The sequence below is a fragment of the Dipodomys spectabilis genome, unplaced genomic scaffold (genome assembly GCF_019054845.1).
Source record: "Dipodomys spectabilis isolate Male_0828 unplaced genomic scaffold, ASM1905484v1 ptg000006l, whole genome shotgun sequence".
NCBI classification, from domain to species: domain Eukaryota; kingdom Metazoa; phylum Chordata; class Mammalia; order Rodentia; family Heteromyidae; genus Dipodomys; species Dipodomys spectabilis.
In genome coordinates, this window is record NW_024870683.1 from 15,900,952 (window position 1) to 15,923,348 (window position 22,397).

Genomic DNA, 22,397 nt, shown 5'->3' on the forward strand with positions numbered 1-22,397 from the left:
TGAGATACAAGCTGTATAGTCATAGCTGACTTGAAGGTTCTGTGTACGTATTTTTTAAAGTGTTTTTGTTTATTTAGCAATAATGAGGTTTGAATTCAGGTCTGTGTTTATTAGGCAAGCTGCCTACCACTTAGGTCACATCCCTGTCCCTTTTTACTTTAGTTTATCATTCAGATAGGCTCTTGTAGTTTCTGCTCAGTTATCCTCAGACAATTATCCTCCTACCTCTAATTCCTGCATAGTTGGGATTATAAATATGTATTACTGTACCTGGCTTGTTTTTTGAGATGAGAATCTTACCTAACATTTTACCCTGGCTGGCTTCAAACTATGATCCTCCGATCTCTGCCTTTCATGTGCTGAGATTCCAGATTGTGTCACTACCATCAACCTAGATTTTTTATTTTTATTGGTGTCAAATTCTCATAACAAGATTAGCTATTTACATTTCAGTGGCATTTGGCCTACAGTGGTGTTTGGATTTACATAAGTGAAAATGAAACAGATCGTGTTCTGATGTTTTGTAAGATTTTTAACTTGAATAATATGCATTTCCCTTATCTATTCCTCTTGTGATGGACATCTACTATTGTTAAACTTTTCAATCCCTGGATTGTGTTGTATTTAATAAGAATTTTTTCTTGATTACATTTTTATCCAAGCAACTGGATTGTATAGGTGTCTTTTCTGGAAATGGATTAAATTTTTTTCCCATGTGATTAGTTTCTGTGCTGCAGAGAAATTGATTCTTAGAAATTCCTGGACTTTTTGAGAACTACTCTAGAACTTAAAATTCTCCTCAAGGTCCATTTTGACACCAGTCTATTTCATGAGCAAGTCTAAACATTTCTGCACACCAAGCTTTGCCAGATAAAGAACTGGAAACCCTCTCTACTCTTTCTTATGATTCCATATCTATCAAATCTCTATCTCTGTCTCTGTCTTTATAACTCTATTATATCTATCTCTATTTCTCTATCTCTATCATATACACATACATAAATTGGGTGGTTTGGTTGAAGCTTTCTAGGTCATGCTTAGGAGCAATATTCTTTAATTCATTGTAAGTGTCTGACTTTTGGTATGGATAGTGTACTTAGTAATTAACCGCAAAATCTGAGTATTGTATATTGCTTTACTCCTTGGGGAAAGTGAGGTAACTTTCAGAGCTTTGGTTCTAAATCCATATGATGAGGATAATAACATAGTAGTAACTGTGTAGAGAGAGAGGAATAGTATAAAGTACTTATCACAGTTTTGGTATTTGTTAGGATTGTAGTAATTATAGCTCTATTGGTTATTGGTATGGACTGTAGATGATATTCTATCTTATTTCCTTTGAGTGTTACTTGTGTGGAAGTGGTTTTGCTGCTTCATACTCCTAAATGTGGTGTCTTGTATAATTTTCCTGGTTATGTTGTTTTTCATGGAAAATTTTCTAGAATCTGGCATTGTTTGCTTATGCATATTAAATTCAGAATACATTTTTTAATCCTTTCCTTTTCTTTCTGTCTTGAGAAACAGCACTTATACTTAAATTTAAAAGTGATTTCTTTTTCTAGATAACCATGATGGTTACAGAGACTTCTACCATGACACTTGCTCCTTTAGAAGATATATTGAGTCGGATGCTGTTTGGCTGGCAGCAGCAGTTTTCATTGTGTAGAAAGAAAAGTGAAACAAAAGCATCTTTCAATGGCACTGGCTCATCTACCTCAAAGCCTATACCAGAGGATGTGGTGGAAAATATTAAAAAGAAAAACACTAAGAAGACTGAATAAATTTACCTGATGAGCTGCTCTAAAAGGCAAAAAAAAAAAAAATCTCATCTACCTATCAGATTTTGATATTCTATGTAAATGATGTGAAATAAAGATTTTACAAGGTGTGGAGGTGACAAAGGGAAGGAATTCTTTGTTTCAGGGAGACTACCACTTTCACGATTGTAACTCCTGAGTGTTAGAATGAGTGTATCATGTAAATTTATTTTTTTTGATATGTAAGATATTCTCTTGTTTCTTTGAATAGTTTTATATTTATAAAAGAAAGGTAACTTTTTAAATGTAAGAAAAAAATAAACCTATTGTAAAAATTACAGACTTTTCAACCTTTTCAAAACTTAGATATTTTTACATTTTTAAAATTTGATTTGAATTGAGCTTTAGTTCATCAGAATTAAATACTTCACGTCACCATTATGGTTCCTTGTAATTAGAATAAATTCCTATCTAGTTTTGAACATTAAAAACAGCCAACTGTCCCTACAGTGCTTTTAATATAAATGAAAATAATTTTCAATCTTATATTTGATAAGTATTATAATTTTGCCCACAGTAAATGGAAATATACTTGAAATTTAATTTTATATCTCTAATGTTTTTAGGTGAGATCACAATATTAGTACAAGTCCCAATCTATAGTCTATTTCATGCCTTTGTTTAAAAACATTTTTTTCTGAAAAGAAAATCCAGGGTGCAGTTTGTGTGTGTGTGTGTGTATGTGTGTGTGTGTGTGTGTGTGTGTGCTGTGTGTGTGTGTGTGTGTGTGTGTGTGTGTGTGTGTGTGTGTGGCCCAGGGACCTCAAACTTGCCAGCATCCTGAGAGCTAGAATGACAGGCGTGGGCACCGCACCAGGTTACAGTTGTAATTTTTAAAAAATATGAATCCTATATTTAAAACTTTCATTTTGAGCTTAGTTTTATTACTTTTTCTAAAACACATTTGTTTCAGCTGTAGGAAACATTCTTCTCTGCATTGCACATGCTCTTTCCAGCTTCAGTTGGTGGCAGCTAGCTTAATGATTGAACAAAAATTATATCCACTAGAATTTTTTCTTTTTATGTCTCCTTTCTAGTGGCTGCCTTTTCAGTTTTAATGTCTCTTGGTAGTTTGTATATGGTTATGTTTTATCTTAATCTACATATACAGTATGAATTTTATTTTAAATGAAAACTAATTATTTCATGTGTAAATGCTCAGCTCTAATGAGAATTGTTCTTGTGCATTTGTTGGTACCAGCTAACAGAAACAGAAACAGAACCTTATATAGTCGTCTATTTGAATGAAGACATTATATCTGATCTCTTATTGCCAAACTAACAATAAAACAAGAAAAGATACTAAATGCTGGCAGGCTTTCTTGTTTTATTGTATGGGGTTTAGAAGTCTGATTGAAACTCTGTGATATGATTTCTTACACCAAGACCATGAACTTTCTACCTGTATCAGGTATTGTAGGATGGCATAGAAGTACTCAAATTGCATTCATATCAAGAGTTGTTGGCTTTTTTATTTCAAACACATAAACACCAGCAGATACTATCATTTTTGGGGGGAGCACTTTTGATAACTTGGAATAAAATATTGTGACAAAGCATTGTTTAATTCTGTATTATATTTGATATTCTAGTTAAAATCTATTTAAAACTTACATGTTATTGTCTGTTTTGGAATTTGAATTTATTGTTGGAATGGTAGAAATCTTGTTTTATTGTGTTAATGGAAAATTCATTAAAATAAGTTATGTATCACCAATCGAGTATTATATATTTTTTTCTTTTGTGTTTTTATTGAGGGTAGGAGTTAAGAATCCTTCTGTTGATTTGACTGGCATAGAATCTACCCAATGATTACTGTCTAAATGGGACACTGGTTCAAACTTTATTAATTTTTGCAAATATCCTATAACCCTCACTTCAAGGTTCTTGGGGGTAAAAATTATACTAGGGAAATAAGGGTTTGGCCTGAAATTTCCATCCTGAATCTCCTTAGGCTGTCAGCAGAGACTTGGCTTGGATTTGTCGCCCAGGTTATTTGACTCCTTACTCAATATGAAGCATGAATAAGGCCTGTAGATGTGAATCACACAGCTCAGCCAATCAGAGGTGGCACTGAGGAAGTCAAGACCTGGTAGGTCTCAAACAACAACAACAAAAGAAAGAAAAGAAAATGCTATAGATAGATGAAAAAAGAGAAACAAGCTGGCAGGAAGGAGTTCCTTAGAAAAATGCGCCCAAATGAAGATCCCAATTCTGATTTATCAGATGAGTCACTGTCTGCTAAGGGAGTCCAGTAAAGACAGAGAATTCAGATATGTGGCTTGGATGGATTTTAGTGGAAATTGTAGACTTTCAGGGATAAGACCAAATAGTGGAAGATGATAGGAGAGAGAAAACCCTCATTAGATACTCATCTGTGCATTTTAGTTCAGACACCTTTCCATTAAAATAAAAAAGTGAGAGAGGAGAGAAAGAAAAAGATGGTGGGGAGAGAAATCTATTTCAAACTGCTAGTTCTTTGAGAGGAATGTTAGAAGTGGAATTGAGAGGAATGTTAGCAACGTGTTCAACAATGCTGCTTTGTAGTATGTACCCACTATAAGTCTCACTTTTGGTGATCATTCATCTGCCTGTTGAACAGATGACAGAGTGCCAGTATGAGTCAGGCATTGTGTTAGGTCCTGAAGATACAGAACCCAAGAAGTAGGCCTGCTACCTTGGAGCTTACATTCTACTGGTAAAGAGATAAGAAATAAATGTGTCCTTACGGTTAGAAAAAAAGGTTAAGAATGAACATGAAGCATGATGTCAGGGTAGAAAGTGAGAAAGGAGAGAGGTTTGGGTAAAGTAAGGTTGTTAGGCCTTTCTGTTAAAATCAAACCTCAACATCTGGGTAAATGCAAGCTTCATGTACTTCATCTAGATCAAATTAAAATGTAGGAAGACGGGGGCTGGGAAGGTGGCTCAGTGGTAGAGTGCTTGCCTTGCATGCCTGAGGCCCTGGGTTCGATTCCGCAGCACCACATAAGCAAAATGAAAAAAAAAGCCGGAAGTGGCACTATGGCTCAAGTGGTAGAGCGCTAGCCTTGAGCTGAAGAGCTGAGGGACAGCGCGCAGGCCCAGAGTTCAGACCCCACGACCGGACCCAAAAAAAAAAAAAAAAAAATAAAATGTAGGAAGTGATTCTGTGGCTCCAGGTGGTAGAGCCACAGCTTTGAGCAATAAAGCTCAGGGACAGCACCCAGGCCCTGTTCAAGCCCTGTGACCAACCAAAAAAAACGTATTTTCCTTATTAAGTACAGTTTCATCATCATTTTTAAAACAGTCTTATTAAGCACAATTTCATGTGTCAATTTTAACAGTTTTGCTGTTAACATTTTTGACTTTTTTTGTTTCCCCCAAGCCAGGCTGTCACTACTCCATCCGTCCATTCTGGCTCGGAACTCACCTGTGTCAACCCAGCTGGCCTGGAACTCGAAATCTTTCAGCTGCAGCCTCTGGAGTGGAAGGATTATAGGTATGTGCCACCACACCCAGATAATAACCATTAACAGAATTAACTTATTTGAAGTATAATTTGCATACAATAAGTTACACAGATTTTAAGTGTACCCACACTGAGTTTTGATGAATGCATGTATTACCTGCATCAGCCAGGTGTAAACATGATAGGAACCCAGATAATCCCTTTCTAGCTACACCTTCCCTCACTGAACATAATACTACATTGTCTTTTGCATAGACTTCTTTCAGACTCAGAATAGTGTGTTCTGAAACATTTCTGCCTTGCTCCGTTTGTTAGTAGTTCCTTAAGTGAACTTAAATTGCTTAATAGCATCCTATGGTTTGTACTACATTTCATTTATTCCGCTGAGACAGAGCAGGCCTATTTCTAAATTGGGGTATTCCAAATAAGCTACCAAAAGTATTTTTTTGGGTGGGGGAAGTCTTGGGGCTTGAACTCAGGGCCTGGGCACTGTCCCTGAGCGTCTTTTGCTCAAGGTTAGCATTCGACCACTTGAGCCACAGTGCCACTTCCATCTTTTTCTGTTTATGTGGTCCTGAGGAATCAAACTCAGAATTTCATGAATGTTTCCAGCACCCAAGAGTATTTTTATATTATTTTATTTTTTATTTTTTTGTTGATCATAGGGCCTACTCAGAGCCTGGACACTGATCCTGAACTTTTCTGCTCAAGACTAGTACTCTACCACTTTGAACCACAGCTCCACTTCTGGTTGTCTGGTGGTTAATCAGAGATAAGAATCTCCTAGACTTTCCTGGCTGGTTCCCCAAATCTCAGATCTCAGCCTCCTGATTCACTAGGATTACAGGTGAGAACTACCAGCACCATCCTCAATTGTATCTTTATATAGTTCTGATAGATTCTTTCTTCTGGGCAAATGTCTAGGAGTTTTATTGTGAAACAATAAACAATGATAGCCTATCTCAAAGAACAAACTTGGTATGCATGCCTATAATCCTAGCTATTCTAAAGGATTAGGTAGGAGAAATACCATCTGGCTCTGGCCCCAGGCAAAAACTTGAGGTCCTACTTGAAAACTGAAGCAGGAAAGGCTGGAGGCTTGACTTATGTGGTAGAACACTTATCTTCGAAGTTCTGGGCCCTGAATTCAAACCTCAGCATCACCAACAAACAATAACAAAGTTCCCCAAAACTTCCAGACCTTTCTCCAAAATGGTTGTACTGTTTTATACACCACCACAGCTTATAAGTGCTCCATTTGCTCCATATCCTTAGCAAGGATTAGTGTTATCAAACATTTTAATAGTATCAGTTCCTAATGGTGCTCTGTGGGGATTTGGATTTTAATTTTCATATATTTGATGATTAATGAATTAGAGCAATTCTGTACTTTTTGGTCATTTATATATTTTTCTTTGTGAATTATCTGTTCAGACATTTTGCTTGTGGTTTTTTTGTTTTTTAATCAGATTTTGCTCTTTGTTATTAAGTTGTAGGAGGTCTTTATATGGCTTGAATATTATTCACCTGTCCAATAAGTATTTTTATCAGGATTTTTTGGGTCTGACTTAGCTTGTTTATTTTTTATAATGCTTGTTTATTTTTAATGAGCAGACATTTTTAATTTTGAAGAAGCCTAGATTCCTAATATTTTCTTGCATGGCTGTTGCTTTCTCTGTCTTAAACTGTCTATCCCACAGCCATGAAGAGGCATTTAAAAAGAAAAACATTTAAAAGAGCAACATTTTATACTAATATGTAAAGCAATAGTTACTCAGAAGGTCAGTCATGCTTTTTTGCTAGTTTTATTCCTTGTAAATCTTAAAAGGTGGGATGTAGCTCAATGGCAAAGGGCTTGCCTAGCAAGAGCAATGTCCTGGTTTCAATCCCCAGTACCAGAAAAGAAAAGACAAAAAGTAAAAAGCTTATATATTCCCTATAATTATTCATCATATGACAAATTTTGTAGTAATCAAATCCATAGCTTAATAAGAATCCATTCTTTCTCCTTCTGGTCTCACTATTTGTATATTCAAAGAACTTTAAGCCTCTATTACCTGACTTGTCATCTTGTCTTGTTTCCAGTATTACTCACAGAGGAATGGAAGCCAAACTCCAGAATCTCCCTTCAAATCCCCCTTCTCAACTAAATCTATAGGATGCCAGATCAGAGTGACACCTCCTAGAGGTGGCTGTGACATGAGTCAGTAAGTACTGAAGTACTCACGGCTGGTGGGAAATGTTGGGGAAGAGGTTAGAGTGACAGGAACATGGGTGATAGTTTTCTATGACAAGCAGTTCCTCAGCAAGGCCAGGGAGAGTAAGTGCTCTCTATGTCAGTAATTCCTTTCAAATAAGGGTGAATTGCAAGAAAAGGCCAACTCTTCTGCTTTGTCTGTCATGGGGACCACTAGGGAAACATTCTTTCACAGCAATTGTTTGCAACACTCCCCTTGGGTCAGTTGCCATAAAGGCAGTCTTTGTTTCTTAGCACTTGTCTGACACGATCTTCTGGGGCACAAGTCCTGTTGCTTCCTTGGTGACTAGCTTCCCCCAGAAGGAATCATTATCAAAGCCACTGAAAATATGTTAATTTTGGTTTTGTAATACATACTACATAGTTTTACTAAACATCTCTCTGCAGACAGAAACCCACTCCAGAGGTTCTTTGTGGAAAAAGGATTTATTTCATGGTGACTTTAAGTCCTTGACTATATCAAAATGAACCTGACAATTCACAAGAGAAATTAAAACACATATTTAAACACTACCTGAGCACTCAAAAGGATACCCTACTATAGAAGTCTAAAGGAGATGAATTTGATTCAGACAAGTATGAGAATAATAATAGAATAAATTTCGAGGCAAGTAGTTTTGATCAGAAACTAATATTTCTTCAAAAGAACATGTACTAGGTCTGCATTTAAAATTGTAGTTGATGTGTAACAGAAAAGTTCACAAATCATGAATCTTTTTGTGAGTGATCACATTGACAGCATGCTCTCGAAACCACAACTCTGCTCACAAAATAGAACCTCATCAGCATCTCATTTTCTTTTCTAATCATTCTGACTCTTTCTCAAGGGTAACCAGTCTCCAGATTTCTGATTCCAGATGTATCACATTGGTTTTAGATTTATGCAGACGGCATTGAATGTAAGACTTACTTTGGGTATATTACGTTGTTAAGATCCATCTCTGTTAGCCTTGTATAGCTGTAATTCATTGTTATCAGTAATATTGCATTGTATGAATGTGCTTAATTTGTGCCTCCATTGTGTTGATGGAAATTTAGGGTTTTGTTGTTGTTATTCCAAGTCTATTGCAAATATTTCTGCTATAAACATTCTTCTAGAGTTTGAATTCATAGCCTTGAGCTTGCTAGGAAGACACTCTGCTACTTGAACCATGGCCCTATCCCTTGTGCCATAGTAATTTTTTTTTTTTTTACATCAGCGTATACAGCTTGGTGGCAATAGTAAATAAAGGGGCGGCACCCACAGAACAAGTTGCTGCCCTTTGAAAGTGCCTTAGTCATTTTTAAAATTGAGGCTCACTTTTTGCATAAGCTAACCTGAACTGATTGATGAAGGTGGGGGGGTCTCATGAATGTTTGTGCCTAGGCTGGTCTTGAACTGTCACCTACTGAACTCAAGTACTTTGTGTTATAAGTGTAAGCCACCATATCTGGCTGTGGATATCTTTATGGTACGTCTGTATAACTTTTTCCCCCAGTATATTCCTGGGAATGTAAATGTTAAGTCACTCAGTATGAACATATTCAACTTTTGTAGACTGTTCCTGAAAGTTTTCCACAATTGCTAGCTTAGACTTAATTTTCCCTCCCACCAACAATGTATGGGCATTCCAGTTCCCCTACATCTTCACTAGTACTAAGTAGCACGTGTCTTTTAAATTTGATAATTCTGATGGCAGTATAAATAGTATCACCAGCTTTTAAATCAGAATTTCTCTATTGATTAGTGAAATGAAATACTCTTAAGTTTATTGGATATTTTCAATACTATAAATTCTCTATTTCAGATTCTCTGTTTTTTTCTTTTGTCTTGGGTTGTGTGTTCATTTACATTTATATGGCAAGAGTCTGTGTATGTGGGTAAACACAAGATATGGGCCTTTGTGCAGTTGTTTTTTTGGGGGGGAGTATGTCCTGGGGCTTGAACTCTGGGCCTGGGTGCTCTCCCTGAGCAATTCAGCTCAAGGCTACCACTCTACCAGTTGAGCCACTTCTGATTTTCTGAGTGGTTTATTGGAGATAAGAGTCTCATGGCCTTTCCTGCCCAGGGTGGCTTCAAACTTCGATCCTCAGATCTCAGCCTCCTGAGTAGCTAGGCATGAGCCACCAGTGCATGGCCTTTGTGCAGTTTTAAAACTGCAAATATGTTCCTTGATCCATCTTTCTTGCATGTTTAATAGCTGTTCAGTATCATGAGAGGAGTCTTAACTTTAATTGTTTTAGTGATAGTCCTTTTATGATTAAAGCTTTCTGTCTTAAGATAGTGTATATTATTTAAGACAGCTTATTTAAGACTCCTTTCCCTATACCAAGGTCATGATAAAATTCTCAGATACTCTACAAGATCTATTATTGTATTTTATGCTAATATCTATATTCCAATTGAAATTTAAATTTTATATAGTGTGAGCAAGGGTCACATTTTCTTTCTATCCATTTCTTTCTTTCCTTTATGGATGATCAGTTTAGCCACTATCATTTATTGAAAAGTGCTACTTTGGCATATGAGTTATGCATAGGGAAATGATCTGGCTATTAGGCATTCTGCTTGTCTGCCCCGTACCACATCATCTTTATCGTATTGTAGTCACCTACATCATATTGTAGTCTTGTGAGTATTTACATCCTCTGGAATAGATCTTTGAATTTTTTTCTTTTATGTTTTATTGACTCTTCTTGACTCCCTTTGCCTCTATATAAATTTTGGAATTATCAATTTCCACAAAATAAATTGCTGGAATATTTATTGGTATTGTATAGTATTGAAGATAAATTCAGGGAAAAGTAACATTTTTTTAAAACTTTTTTTTTTATTGTGAAAATACTGTACAGAGCGATTACAATTACATGAGCAAGGTAATGAGTACATTTCTTATCAAGCATTGTCGCCTCCTCGTTTCCCCTTCCCATCCCTTCCCATACTCCTCCCCTCCTCCCACCCAATCCTTCCCCCTCACCAAAGTTAAGTTCGTTTTTTTGACATAACGACGTGTACATCTCATTGTTGCAATGGGTCCACCTGTATCCCTAGTTAAACGATTTGTTTTTTTCCCCTTCCCCTCCACAAATTATACCAACATCAAATACAGTGAAAGTATGGGTTATACTGTGGGGGAGGGACATACAAAGCAAGATAGAAATCATCTTATAAATATGTTAGAAACAATTGCATGAAAGGGAAAAAAAACCCAAAAAACATTTGAATACTTATCTTGGGGTTCATTCCCCTAACATCAACTTATCTGACCTTTTCTGCTTGACTCAGATAAGACACATGAAGAAATGCTCAATCTCTCTAGCCATAAAAGAAATGGAATTCAAAACAACATTGAGATTCCACCTCACCCCAGTTAGAATGGCTATAGTCAAGAACTCTAATAACAACAGATGCTGGAGGGGATGCGGACAGAAGGGAACCCTAATGCATTGTTGGTGGGAGTGTAAACTTGTCAACCAAGTTGGAAAGCAGTATGGAGCTTCCTCAAAAGACTTCACATAGAGCTTCCCTATGACCCAGCAATCCCACTTTTGGGCATTTACCCAAATGATCACAAACAAGACCACACTAAAGCTACCAGCACGACTATGTTTATTGCAGCATTATTTACCATAGCTAAGATATGGAACCAACCCAGATGCCCCTCAGTAGATGAATGGATCAAGAAAATGTGGTATATATACAGAATGGAATTCTATGCCTCCATCAGAAAGAATGACATTGCCCCATTTGTTAGGAAATGGAAAGACTTGGAAAAAATTATATTAAGTGAAGTAATCCAGGCCCAAAGAAACATAGGTCCCATGGTTTCCCTTATTTGCAATAACTAGTATATGTCTGAGTACATTTCTTATCAAGCATTGTTGCCTCCTCCTTTGTTTCCCCTTATCGTCCCTTCCCACTCCATCCCCCCTGCCCCACACCAAAGTTGTAAAGTTAGTTTTTTTGACATAATGTCTTGTACATCTCATTGTTGCAATGGGTCCACCTGTATCCCTATTTAAACAATTTGTTTTTTTCCCCAAAAGTAACATTTTTGTTTTTTTTTTTTGCCGGTCATGGGGCCTGAACTCTGGATCTGGGTGCTGTCCCTCAGCTCTTCAGCTCAAGGCTAGTGCTCTACCACTGGAGCCACAGCGCCACTTCTGGCTTTTTCTGTTTATGTGGTGCTGAGGAATCGAACCCAGGGCCTCATGCTTGCAAGGCATGCACTCTACCGCTGAGCTACCTTCCCAGCCCCCCCCAAAGTAACTTTTATATTGAATTTCTAACCCAGAAGCATGGTATATGCTTCATTTCTCTTGGCTATGTTTTATAGTTCTTACTGTAAAATATTAAACAAATTTTATAATTCTTTTGAATTTGGTGCTTCTGTGTGTGTGTGTGTGTGTGTGTGTGTGTGTGTGTATGTGTCCTTGGGCCTAACTCAGGGCTTGGGTTCTGTCTGTTGAGCTTTTGTGCTCTAGAGTAGCGTACTACCACTTGAACCACAGCTCCACTTCTGGCTATTTTTAGTGGTTAATTGGAGATAAGAATCTTACAGACTTTTTTTTTTTTTGCCTGGACAAGCTATAAATAGTGATTCTTAGATCTCGATCTCCTGAGGAGCTAGGATTACATTGGCACCTGGCTGAATCTTAAGCTTTTTGAAGTACTGTAAGTGGTATCATTTTGAAAGTTGCAGTCTCTTTACTGGTATGTAAACTTATAAACAATTTTTATATTGACTAGCAACTATACAAAATTCATTAATTTTAATGATTTGTCATTGTATTTTTTCTTTTTAGCATTTTGAGGTAGTCATATAATAAAACTCATTTAAAAGTATATACTTTTAAAAATTAATTTACTGTATTGTTGTTATAAGGCAATATACAAGGGGATTACAATTACATGAATTAGGCAATGAATGCATTTCCTTTAGGACAATGTCTTTGGTTCCCTTATTCTCTCCCAGCCCCTCCCTCCTGTCTCCATCATTTTAATCACTCTTCAGTTTGAACTTAAACATCACAGTGACTCACACCAATAAACCTTTCTGTTTGGGAAGAAGAGATCAAGAAGATTGTGGTTTGAGGCCAGCTTCAGTAAAACGTTTGTGAGGTCCCATTTCAACCACTAAGAAGTTGGGCATGGTGAAGTATACCTGTCAACTCAGCTCTGTGTGATTAAATTAGGTGGGTGATGGCCCATATGAGTCTGAGCATAAATATGAGACCCTATTTGGAAAATAAAAATAGGGCTGGGTCATGGTTCAGGTGGGAGAGCACCTGCCAGGTTAAGTGCAAGGCCCTGAGCTCAAGCCAAGAAAGTGTATGGTGTATGTATGCTTCACTGTTTCTGTTTTTTTTAGGGAAGTAAGGAAGGGGGTTGGTATATTCATTATATTGTGCAACCATCACCAGTATCTGATTTTATTTCCATCACACCTTAAAAAAGCTGTCCTTGTGAGCAATCCAAATTGCCCCCTTCCTTAAATATCATTTCAATACCACTTTTTGTCTCTGTACATTTGCCCGCCCTAAAATTTCCATATAAATAGACTCATATTGTGTAGCTTTTGGGTCCCTCAATTGAGGTTTGTCTGAAGCATTCCTATAGACAGAGGTGGTGGCATTTCCATCCTGTTATCAGCTTAATTTCTCAGAGGTGGGTGTTGGGGTGGGCTGTTGGTGGGTCCTGGTACCTGTGGCCTCCTCACGCGGCCTTACATTTCCTAGCATTTACAAATTTGCATTAAAATAGTGCTGGGATGCAGGCCATCCATTTCTGATACCCTGTCAGCTCCTAGGTCTCAGTCTGTCTCAGTTTAGGCACGTAACTAGAGGCTAAATAACTATGGAGAGATTGTATATAGAGAATTGAAACATGAATTGCTTGCTTTGTTTGCTTTCTTCTTTGGAGGTAGCCAAAAAAAGCTTAACAATTGTTTAGGGCTTTCTGAAAATTGTCTTTTAAGGATGTACTGTCTGGAGATGTTGTTGGAACAGATGTTGTGAGAGACTCTTACGCTCTCATATGCCAAGAATGCCCATGTATCCCCCAGGCATTATCACAGAAAATCCTCCAACACATTCACAGCACTACAGGGCGTTGCCTTCTACTTGACCCTTCCGTTCTCTTGATTGTTCAATGCACAAGGGTTATTAAGAAGCTAAAAGATGATTATTGCACACCATGGTGGTTGCCAGCAATGTGCTGGCAGATTTTTTGAAAGCAGATTCAGGAAATCACTGTAGGTTAATGGTATAATAGGATGAGAAGATTTTAGGTTTGGAATAAGCTGGCTTATTTTATAGAGCAAAATCTGGGATGATAAAGGAACCATATGTTGTAGTACTTAAGCGTAGTACTTAAGTCTCCATTTACTAGCAACTTGCCCTTGGGCTCATTTTATCTACTTAGTACCTGAGTTTCCTCATCTAAGAAATGAGGATAAAACTCACTTCCACAGAAATGATAGCTATTGATAGTAGTTAAAGAATTTCACAGAAATTCCTGGCACACGTAGGCCATTGAATTATGACGCTTATGATTACAAACTGAGAGTGTTTAGAATACAACACACACTTGGATAAACTCAAACACTTGTTCTTAGTGGGTAGAGCTGAGTTCTTAGAATTCCCTTGATAAAACAAGGAATATTATTCTGATGATTACTGCAACTACCTACATCAACCCTTTTAGTTCTCCACTTTGAGAAGACACTTGGGTACAGAGGAAGTGGTTCAGACAAGACACTTGGGTACAGAGGAAGTGGTTCAGACAAAGGTCCAGAGTGGAGGCTCTCATGGTACCAGACCTGTCCATGGGCATACCAGCGAACTTGCTGAAACACCCTGAACTCATGGAGGGGGAAAGGGGGAGGGGGGGAAAAGGGAGAGGGGGGAGGGATTTAGAGTTCAGCAGTCTGTGTTTTAACAAATCCTCCAGGAGACATTTTTTTTTTTTTTTTTTGGTCGGTCATGGAGCTTGAACTCTGGGCATGGGCACTGTCCCTCTGCTTTTCAGCTCAAGGCTAGCACTCTACCACTTGAGCCACAGCGCCACTTCTGGTTTTCTGAGTGGTTTACTGGAGATAATAGTCTCACAGACTTTCCTGCGCGGGCTGGCTTTGAACCCTGATCCTCAGATCTCAGCCTCCTGAGTAGCTAGGATTACAGGCGTGAGCCACCAGTGCCCGGTTTCCAGGAGACATTTTTTATTAGCACATATTAATTATAAAAGGACATTTCATTGTGAAATTTCCATACATGCATATAGTGAACTTTGGCCAAATTTATCCCCATGATCATTTTCTCTCATTGGTCATGCGACTTGAACTCAGGGTCTAGGTGCTGTTCCTGAGCAATTTTGCCCAAGGCTAGCACTCTGTCACTTTGAGCCACAGCTCCACTTCCTGTTTTCTGAAGGTTAATTGGAGATAAGAGCCTGGCCTGGTTTTGAACCAGGATCCTCAGATCTCAGCCTCCCAAGTAGCTAGGAATACAGGTGTGAGCCACCAGTGCCCCACACTCTCTCATGTTTTATAAACAGTTTTTGACAAGTTTCATCATTCTGTTTTTATACATGCCTATGAAGTATTTCAATCATATTATCTCCTTTCCATTCTTCTTTACCCTTCTGTTTGCCACTGACTTCTTTTTTTTTTTTTTTTTTTTTGGGTCCGGTTGTGGGGCCTGAACTCTGGGCCTGGGCACTGTCCCTCAGCTCTTCAGCTCAGGGCTAGCGCTCTACCACTTGAGCCACAGCGCCACTTCCGGCTTTTTTCTTTTTGTTTATGTGGTGCTGAGGAATCCAACCCAGGGCCTCGAGCATGCAAGGCAAGCGCTCTACCACTGAGCCACCTTCCCAGCCCTTGCCACTGACTTCTATCACCAAACAGTACCCTTGAATGTAAACCACAGGTCTAATGTCTGCATATGAGACAAAATGTGTGATGTTTGTCTTACTCACTTTGGCTCTTTTCTCTTGGCATGATGATTAGAGTTCTATCCATTTTCCTGCAAATAATATTATCCCTTCCTCTCTCCGTCCTCTCTCCCTCCCCATCCCTCCCTAGTTGCTGCTTCTGCTGCTTCTGCTTCTTCTTCTTCTTCTTTTTCCTCTTCCTCCTCCTCTTCTTCTCCTTCTTCTTCTTCTTCTTCTTCTTCTTCTTCTTCTTCTTCTTCTTCTTCTTCTTCTTCTTCTTCTCCTCCTCCTCCTCCTCCTCCTCCTCCTCCTCCTCCTCCTCCTCCTCCTCCTCCTCCTCCTCCTCCTCCTCCTCCTCCTCCTCCTCCTCCTCCTCCTCCTCCTCCTCCTCCTCCTCCTCCTCCTCCTCCTCCTCCTCCTCCTCCTCCTCCTCCTTTTCCTCCTCCTCCTCCTCCTCCCCCCTCCTCCTCCTCCTCCTTTTCCTCCTCCTCCTCCTCCTTCTTCTCCTTCTTCTCCTTCTCCTCCTCCTTCTCCTTCTCCTCCTCCTCCTCCTCCTCCTCCTCCTCCCCCTCCTCCCCCTCCCCTCCCCCTCCCCCCCCCTCCTCTTCTTCCTCCTCCTCCTCCTCCTCCTCCTCCTCCTTCTTCTTCTTCTTCTGTGTGTGTGTGTTGGTACTGGAGCTTGAATTTAGGGTACCACACTTGTGCTCAGCTTTTTCAGTCAGAGCTAGGCTCTACCCCTTGAGCTACACTTCCACTTAAGGCTTTTTGCAGGTTTGTTGGAGATAAGAATTTCATGGTTTTGCCTACCTGGCTTACTCTTGGCCTTAATTCTCAAATCTCAGCCTCCTGAGTAGCTAGGATTATAGACATGAGCCACCAGTGCCTGGCTCTTCCTACCCTGCTCCTCCCATGGCACTGCAGATAGAACTCAGGGCCTTGCACATGCTAAGCAGGTGTTCTAACACTTAAGCCATGCCTCCATCCTCTTTTTGCATTGGTCATTGCTTTATGCTCATGTGGGCCAGGCTAATGATCCTCCTACTTGTGTTTCCCATGTCACTGGGGATGATGAAGATTTAGAATGTCTCAGCAATTTTTTTGTTGTTACTTTTTGTGCCAGTCCTGTGGCTTAAACTCAGGGCCTGGGCACTGTTCAAGGTTAGCATTCTACCACTTTGAGCCACAGTATCATTTCCACTTTTGGGTAGTTAATTCGAGTTAAGACTCTCATGGATTTTCCTGCCTGAGCTGAATTTGAACTTTGATCCTCAGATCTCAGCTTCCTGAGTTGCTAGGATTCCAGGCATGAGACCTTGATACCCAGCATTTTTCTTTGAGCATTTTTTCAGACATATTTTAAATGTCATTTACTATCATATTGGGGGCTTTCTTACTAGACTATGCATTTCTCAAGGGCTGAAAGTGAACCATCTTCATCTTTGCATCTCCAGCACCAAGAGCTTCGTGCTTATTAAATACATGCTTCATAAACACTTGCTGGAAGGATGAGTGTGCGCAGGAGGATTTCCCCTGTCAGGTGGACCTCTGTGGTGCAGTCACAGATGACCACCTTTGAGAGCATTTATGTTCTGGATTGAGGCAGCCATGGATGAGGAATAGGCCTCCCAGGGAAACCACAGGAGAGTTTGGACAGGTGAAATATAATTATCCATACTGGCCCCAAGCCAAGAATTCTCAGAGTGACGGCGAGGCCAGGGCTAAACACAGATGGGTACGACCTTCAACTTGCATCGCTTCTGAAGAGCAGCTCGGCTGGCAGGCATGGAGCCCCCTAACAGCTTGCAGGGCCTGGGGTCATTCACAGGAAAGAGGCAGCAGAGCCTTGTGACCTAGCTGAGCTGGCTGGTTGGCTGCCTCCATCCCCTTTGGTCTAAACACATAGTGTGATGCAGAAAGGCAGCTGGCCTGTGATTTTTCTCATTCTTTCCTACTGTACTTCTGCGCTCTTCAAGCTGATGTTGCTAGCATGCACTTACCTTTCAGGAAAACAACGATCGCTTGACATCTTGTTACTGGGAGACAGTCATCTTAAGTGTGTACGTGTGTGTCTATTTCTAAAAAAAATCAGTCTCTCTAAATTACAAGCATTACATGCACAAATGCAGAAAGTTGAAACATCTATTTTTGTAGCTGAACATAATCTTTTCTGGAAGAAAATGCAGGTTACATTAAAAAAAATGGCTGAGCTGGGACTTAAGTGTGACTTCAGGATCTGACTTTGCTATGGGTTGGGCTATTTAGAAGACCTAACCTATGGGTGGGTGGCAGCAGAGGCCATCAAACAAACCAGGGGCTCCTGAGCCCTCTTTCTCTCTCTCTCTCTCTCTCTAATATAACTAAGGCCATAGAGCCCCAGGGCTTCCACAAGCAAATGACCTTGGAGGATGTAGCCACAGGGGCAGGTGGAAGAGCCAGTCATGTCCTTTATACAATGCAGTCTCACATTTTTGTCAGTATTGTGCCTCTCAACCATTCTCCAGACAAGATTTTCTGCCCAGAGCACAGAGTTTCCCCTAACCAGCAATATTCCTGTATGTTCTACTTTTCATTTCCTCCATTCTCCCTCCAAAGGTCTCCAAGCAATTTACAAACCGCAGGTTGTGTTTGCGATTGAACCCCTTAAAGTTTATCTCTCTTTCTCGCCCCTCTTACTTTCCCTTTGTCTTTTATGATCGTGATGAAAAAGAAGAAGAGTTGGGAGACCAATGCTCATGAATGTATATGAAGCCATTACATCTGCGGGGCGAGCTGCATGCACACACATTCTTTAAAATGCCTTTCTCCCTGTCACCCCAGAGCTGCTTTCTAGCTTTTTCCTCCAATTGCACAAATTCATTATTTACTCTTTTACTGCATCTATTTACAAGTCTGCACGGATCCTCTGAGAAGCCCAATTGGGGCCTCAGAGCTCTCATAATGAAGCCTGCCTTCCTCCACTTTGATCCATCTAGCTGCTACTGTTGCTTGGGGGAGGGGGAAATGCGCCCACCACTTTTGGGGAAGGTCAGCCTGATGGAGGACAAAGGAGTTTAAATTGTGCTCTGTGGAATGACGGTATCCTGTGTAGGCTGCCAAGAATTCTAGGAAATAACAATAATAACACGGGCCATGGACGGTCTTTTATTTTTCCAGACACTATGATTTGGGTTTGGTTGCTAAGCTTTTTGGGGGGTTTAACATACATATCTAGTGGCAGCAGATTATACTCCCTGAAGTTTGTTTAAAAAGAGTACCACAGGTGTAGAATGAATAGGCTTGGGGGAGCCAGAAGCCAGCCATCCTGGCACTGACTTAGCTCATAGAGGGGTTTGTCTGTTGATGGGAATGTCAGGGCTAAGGAAACAGATCCTGGAAACAGTAGTTGTCAAGAGATAGTTGGACGAATGATTGAGTTTCTGGCCACTCTGTGCCTCTGATGGTCCTACTTGAAGACCTACTTTCCCCCTGGATCTTGTGCCCATTTTGACCAAGGAAGGGATTTTGTTCTTTCCATGCAGCCGGGTGTGGAAGTGAGGACTGTACATGTTGTGGGTAAATCTCTACTACTGGGTTTCAGCCCTCATCCCCAAGGCAAGAATGGTTTGAGCAGCTTTCCTTGTAACGTGCCTCATCCACTTTAGAGTCAGGACCCTCAGGCCTGCCCAAAGCAGGTGATTCTCTCAGGACACAGTGGCTGATCCTCTCACCTGCCTCAGGTCTCCTTCGCTACCCACTTGCTCCCAGGGAAATTCCTGGACTCACCCTTGCCTTCAGTCCTTCCCTTCTCTGCCCTCCCCCTCCCTTCCAGTGATGGCTCCTACTTTCTCTTGAAACTAGGAGCAAGTGTTCTGGGGTCCTTAGATTTTTCCTCCAGGTGTCTTCCTATTCTAACTGCAGAATCTGCTACCAGCTGAGATGACTAGGTCCCTGTCTCTGTAACTGTGGCTGGATGTTGTCTGGAATAGTCTCCAGTCAGATCTCTGATTGAGAAGGTTGAGTCCCTGTGTGTGTGTGTGTGTGTGTGTGTGTGTGTGTGTGTGTGTGAGGGGGGGATGGGGGGAGGGAGAGGGTTTCTCTCCTTTAGTAACTGATAATGCTCCATTCCCATCCCCAGCCAAACTTGTCAGGAAAGTCAAGGTTCTCAAGAAGAGTTTAGAAGGAAGGGACACCTCTAACCTCTATCTAACTCTAACAGTGCAGTTAGCAAACACATAATGCAACTCCTTGGGAAAGTATCTACTAGGGTCTCTATAAAGCTGTATTCCCAACAAATGGACAAAACTGTTACTAGTGATAGTCTCTATTGCAACTACTTTTCCAAAACTACTTTTCACCCTTGGGGTGAAAGAAGTTTACTTCTTAGAGGAATCTTCCCTCTTCCCTCCAGGGGAAGGAAGGAGTCCAACCATCCAGTGTGGCTCAGTCATGATGGGAATGGAAGCCCTGGCCGTCATTTCTAGATAGGATGTTGGAAAATGGCCCCTGGGGATGGCAAAGTGAAGACCTTACAGATCCAGGACCGGGGGGGTGGGGAGGGGGGGAGTTGCAATGTGGGAGAGATGTGAAGATGAGGAAGGAGGCTGCTGGAATAGAAGAAGAGTAAAGGTATGGAAAAGAGCTATTTAGGAAGTATTACACAGTGAGGACAAAGGACCTGGAATGGTTTCCTCACCTCAACTTTATCCAGAAACATGGGCTTTTTCCTCTCTCACCAACAGGCTGGAGCCCATGCAGGCAGGGGTTCTGAGTTCTGCCACCGTAGGCAAATCATGGATGGTGCCAATTTTGCTTCTGAATCAAGCTGTTCTCACAGTTCCTCTGAAAGTTTTGCCCTATTGTTTTTTTTTTTTTAAAGAGCACAGTCAAAGATTTTAATTATTTTTGACTACTGGAACAAGTTTACTTGATTGAGACACATGTTATAATTGAACCACTTGAGAACCAGGGATTTCACTAAAAAAACTATTGAGTACAAATATTGGGGATATAGACACCCCTTAAAGGCTTCTTGGAAGAGGCAAAAATGAAATTAAATAGTAAAGTTTGTCATATGTCTCAAAGTCATTAGCACTATCAAAAGAAAATAAAGCCCAAAAGGCGGAGTGAGAATTCCAGGGGAGGAGGGTTACAAATGTCAAAAAGAGTTGCCAGGAAATTCCTTCAACAACAAGTGACAAGGGAGCAGAGAACCGTGTCTAGGAGGGTGGAGCCAGACAGCCTTGGGGCACAGGCTTGGGAGAGTAAGGGCCAGGGCTTTCTGTGGACCAGCCAGCATGGCAGCATGGCTGGAGCAGAGTGGGGGGAGATGAGATCAGAGATGCGTGCAGAACTGACCAGATAGGACTTCGTACCATCCCAGGGCCTTTGGTTTTTGTATGCAGCATTCTGAGAGCAGGAGAGAGAAACATTTAGTACGTTTTTAAAGGACACAAGATGAAAGGAAGGAAGATGTAAGAATGGTCAAGAATTCTTACAAAATCCAGACGGTAGACAAAGAGGGATTGAGGATATAGTGAGAAATGTGGATTTGTTAGCATGTACATCCCAGTATGTACTATATAATTTGGTGATATTGTTTAATACGGGTTCAAGTAAAAAGTTCTTCTCAGAGGTTACAGTCTGAAACAGACGCCAAATAGTTAGTGATCCTCACATTTTGGCAGCCTCAGGAAGAAAAGAGCTGGTACTTTCATGAAATCTATTGAGCGGTATAAAGAAAAAAAATAATACTTGATAGGGCCATTCATGGGGCAGAGGGCACAGCGGGCAAAGATCAAGGGCTAGTTTTCTCAGCCTTTCCTCTACTTTATCTAGAAACATGGACTCTTTTTTCTGGCATTGAGTAACGGGAATCCATCAGTGCAGAATCTGATTTCTGTCTCATCATGGATGACACAGATTTTATCTCAGAATCAAGCTGATCCTGGGCTTTTCCATGGAGAATTTGACCTATACTCCTTTCCATGTTTTGTCATTATCTAGATTCATAATTTGTTCCATTCTCCAGTCTCTTGCTCTTGTGGCCCGCTCATCGCTACCTGGTGTCACATCTGAGGTGGTGTCAGTTCCATTCGTCCATCCATCCATCCATCCATTCATCTATCCATCCATCCATCCATCCATTCATCTATCCATCCATCCATCCATCCATCCATCCATCCATCCATCCATCCATCCATCCATCCATCCATCCATCCATCCATCCATTCATCTATCCATCCATCCATCCATCCATCCATCCATCCATCCATCCATCCATCCATCCATCCATCCATCCATCCATTCATCTATCCATCCATCCATCCATCCATCCATCCATCCATCCATCCATCCATCCATCCATCCATTCATCTATCCATCCATCCATCCATCCATCCATCCATCCATCCATCCATCCATCCATCCATCCATCCATCCATCCATGTATGTCTGAACAAGGCAACTATACCAAAGTCTCATTTATCTCTAACTAAAATAGTTCTAATCCAAGCACATAAGGTCTCTCAGGTCCCTTTTCAAGTGTAGATCTCTTCCTATTCCTCTTCCTTTTTGCAGGAATTCTTTCCTCTTTAATTTTTCACACATTCTTCTTGTGTTATTACTCTCCTGATTAGCACGAATCACAAAATTCTCTGGGAATAAGCTAGGTGCTAGTGGCTCACATTTGTAAATTCTAGCTACTCAAGAGGCTGAGATCTGATGGTTGTGGTTTGAAGCCTTCCTGGGCAGGAAAGTCCTTGAGACTCTTATCTCCAATAAACTAATCAGAAAAAGCCAGATATGGCACCATGGCTCAAGTGGTAGAGGGCTAGCCTTGAGCACAAAGAGGTTTAGGGACAGCGCAGACCTTGAGTTCAAGCCCCAGAAGCAGCAAAATTAAAAAAAAATATATCTGGGAATGATGGAAAAATAGGTAAGAAAGAATCACTTAGGAGTAAGTGGTCAGGAGGAATAAAGCACAATCAT

At 40.4% G+C, this 22,397-nt stretch overlaps 1 protein-coding gene across 2 annotated transcripts in view; it reads left to right on the forward strand.

Annotated features, from left to right (window-relative positions):
- Positions 1-20,412, forward strand: part of Tmem38b (transmembrane protein 38B) — a 42,859-nt gene extending 22,447 nt beyond the window's left edge. The window contains exons 6-7 of one of the 2 annotated variants that reach the window (XR_006149985.1): positions 1,563-3,365; positions 20,402-20,412. Coding sequence is in view for 1 of the 2 variants with exons in the window: in XM_042695849.1 (XP_042551783.1) it covers positions 1,563-1,781 (219 nt within the window). In the remaining variant the exon portion in view is untranslated. Of the gene's footprint in view, positions 1-1,562; positions 3,535-20,401 lie in introns of those variants that run through there. The other variant, XM_042695849.1, reaches the window with a different exon arrangement.
- Positions 20,413-22,397: the final 1,985 nt, after the last annotated feature.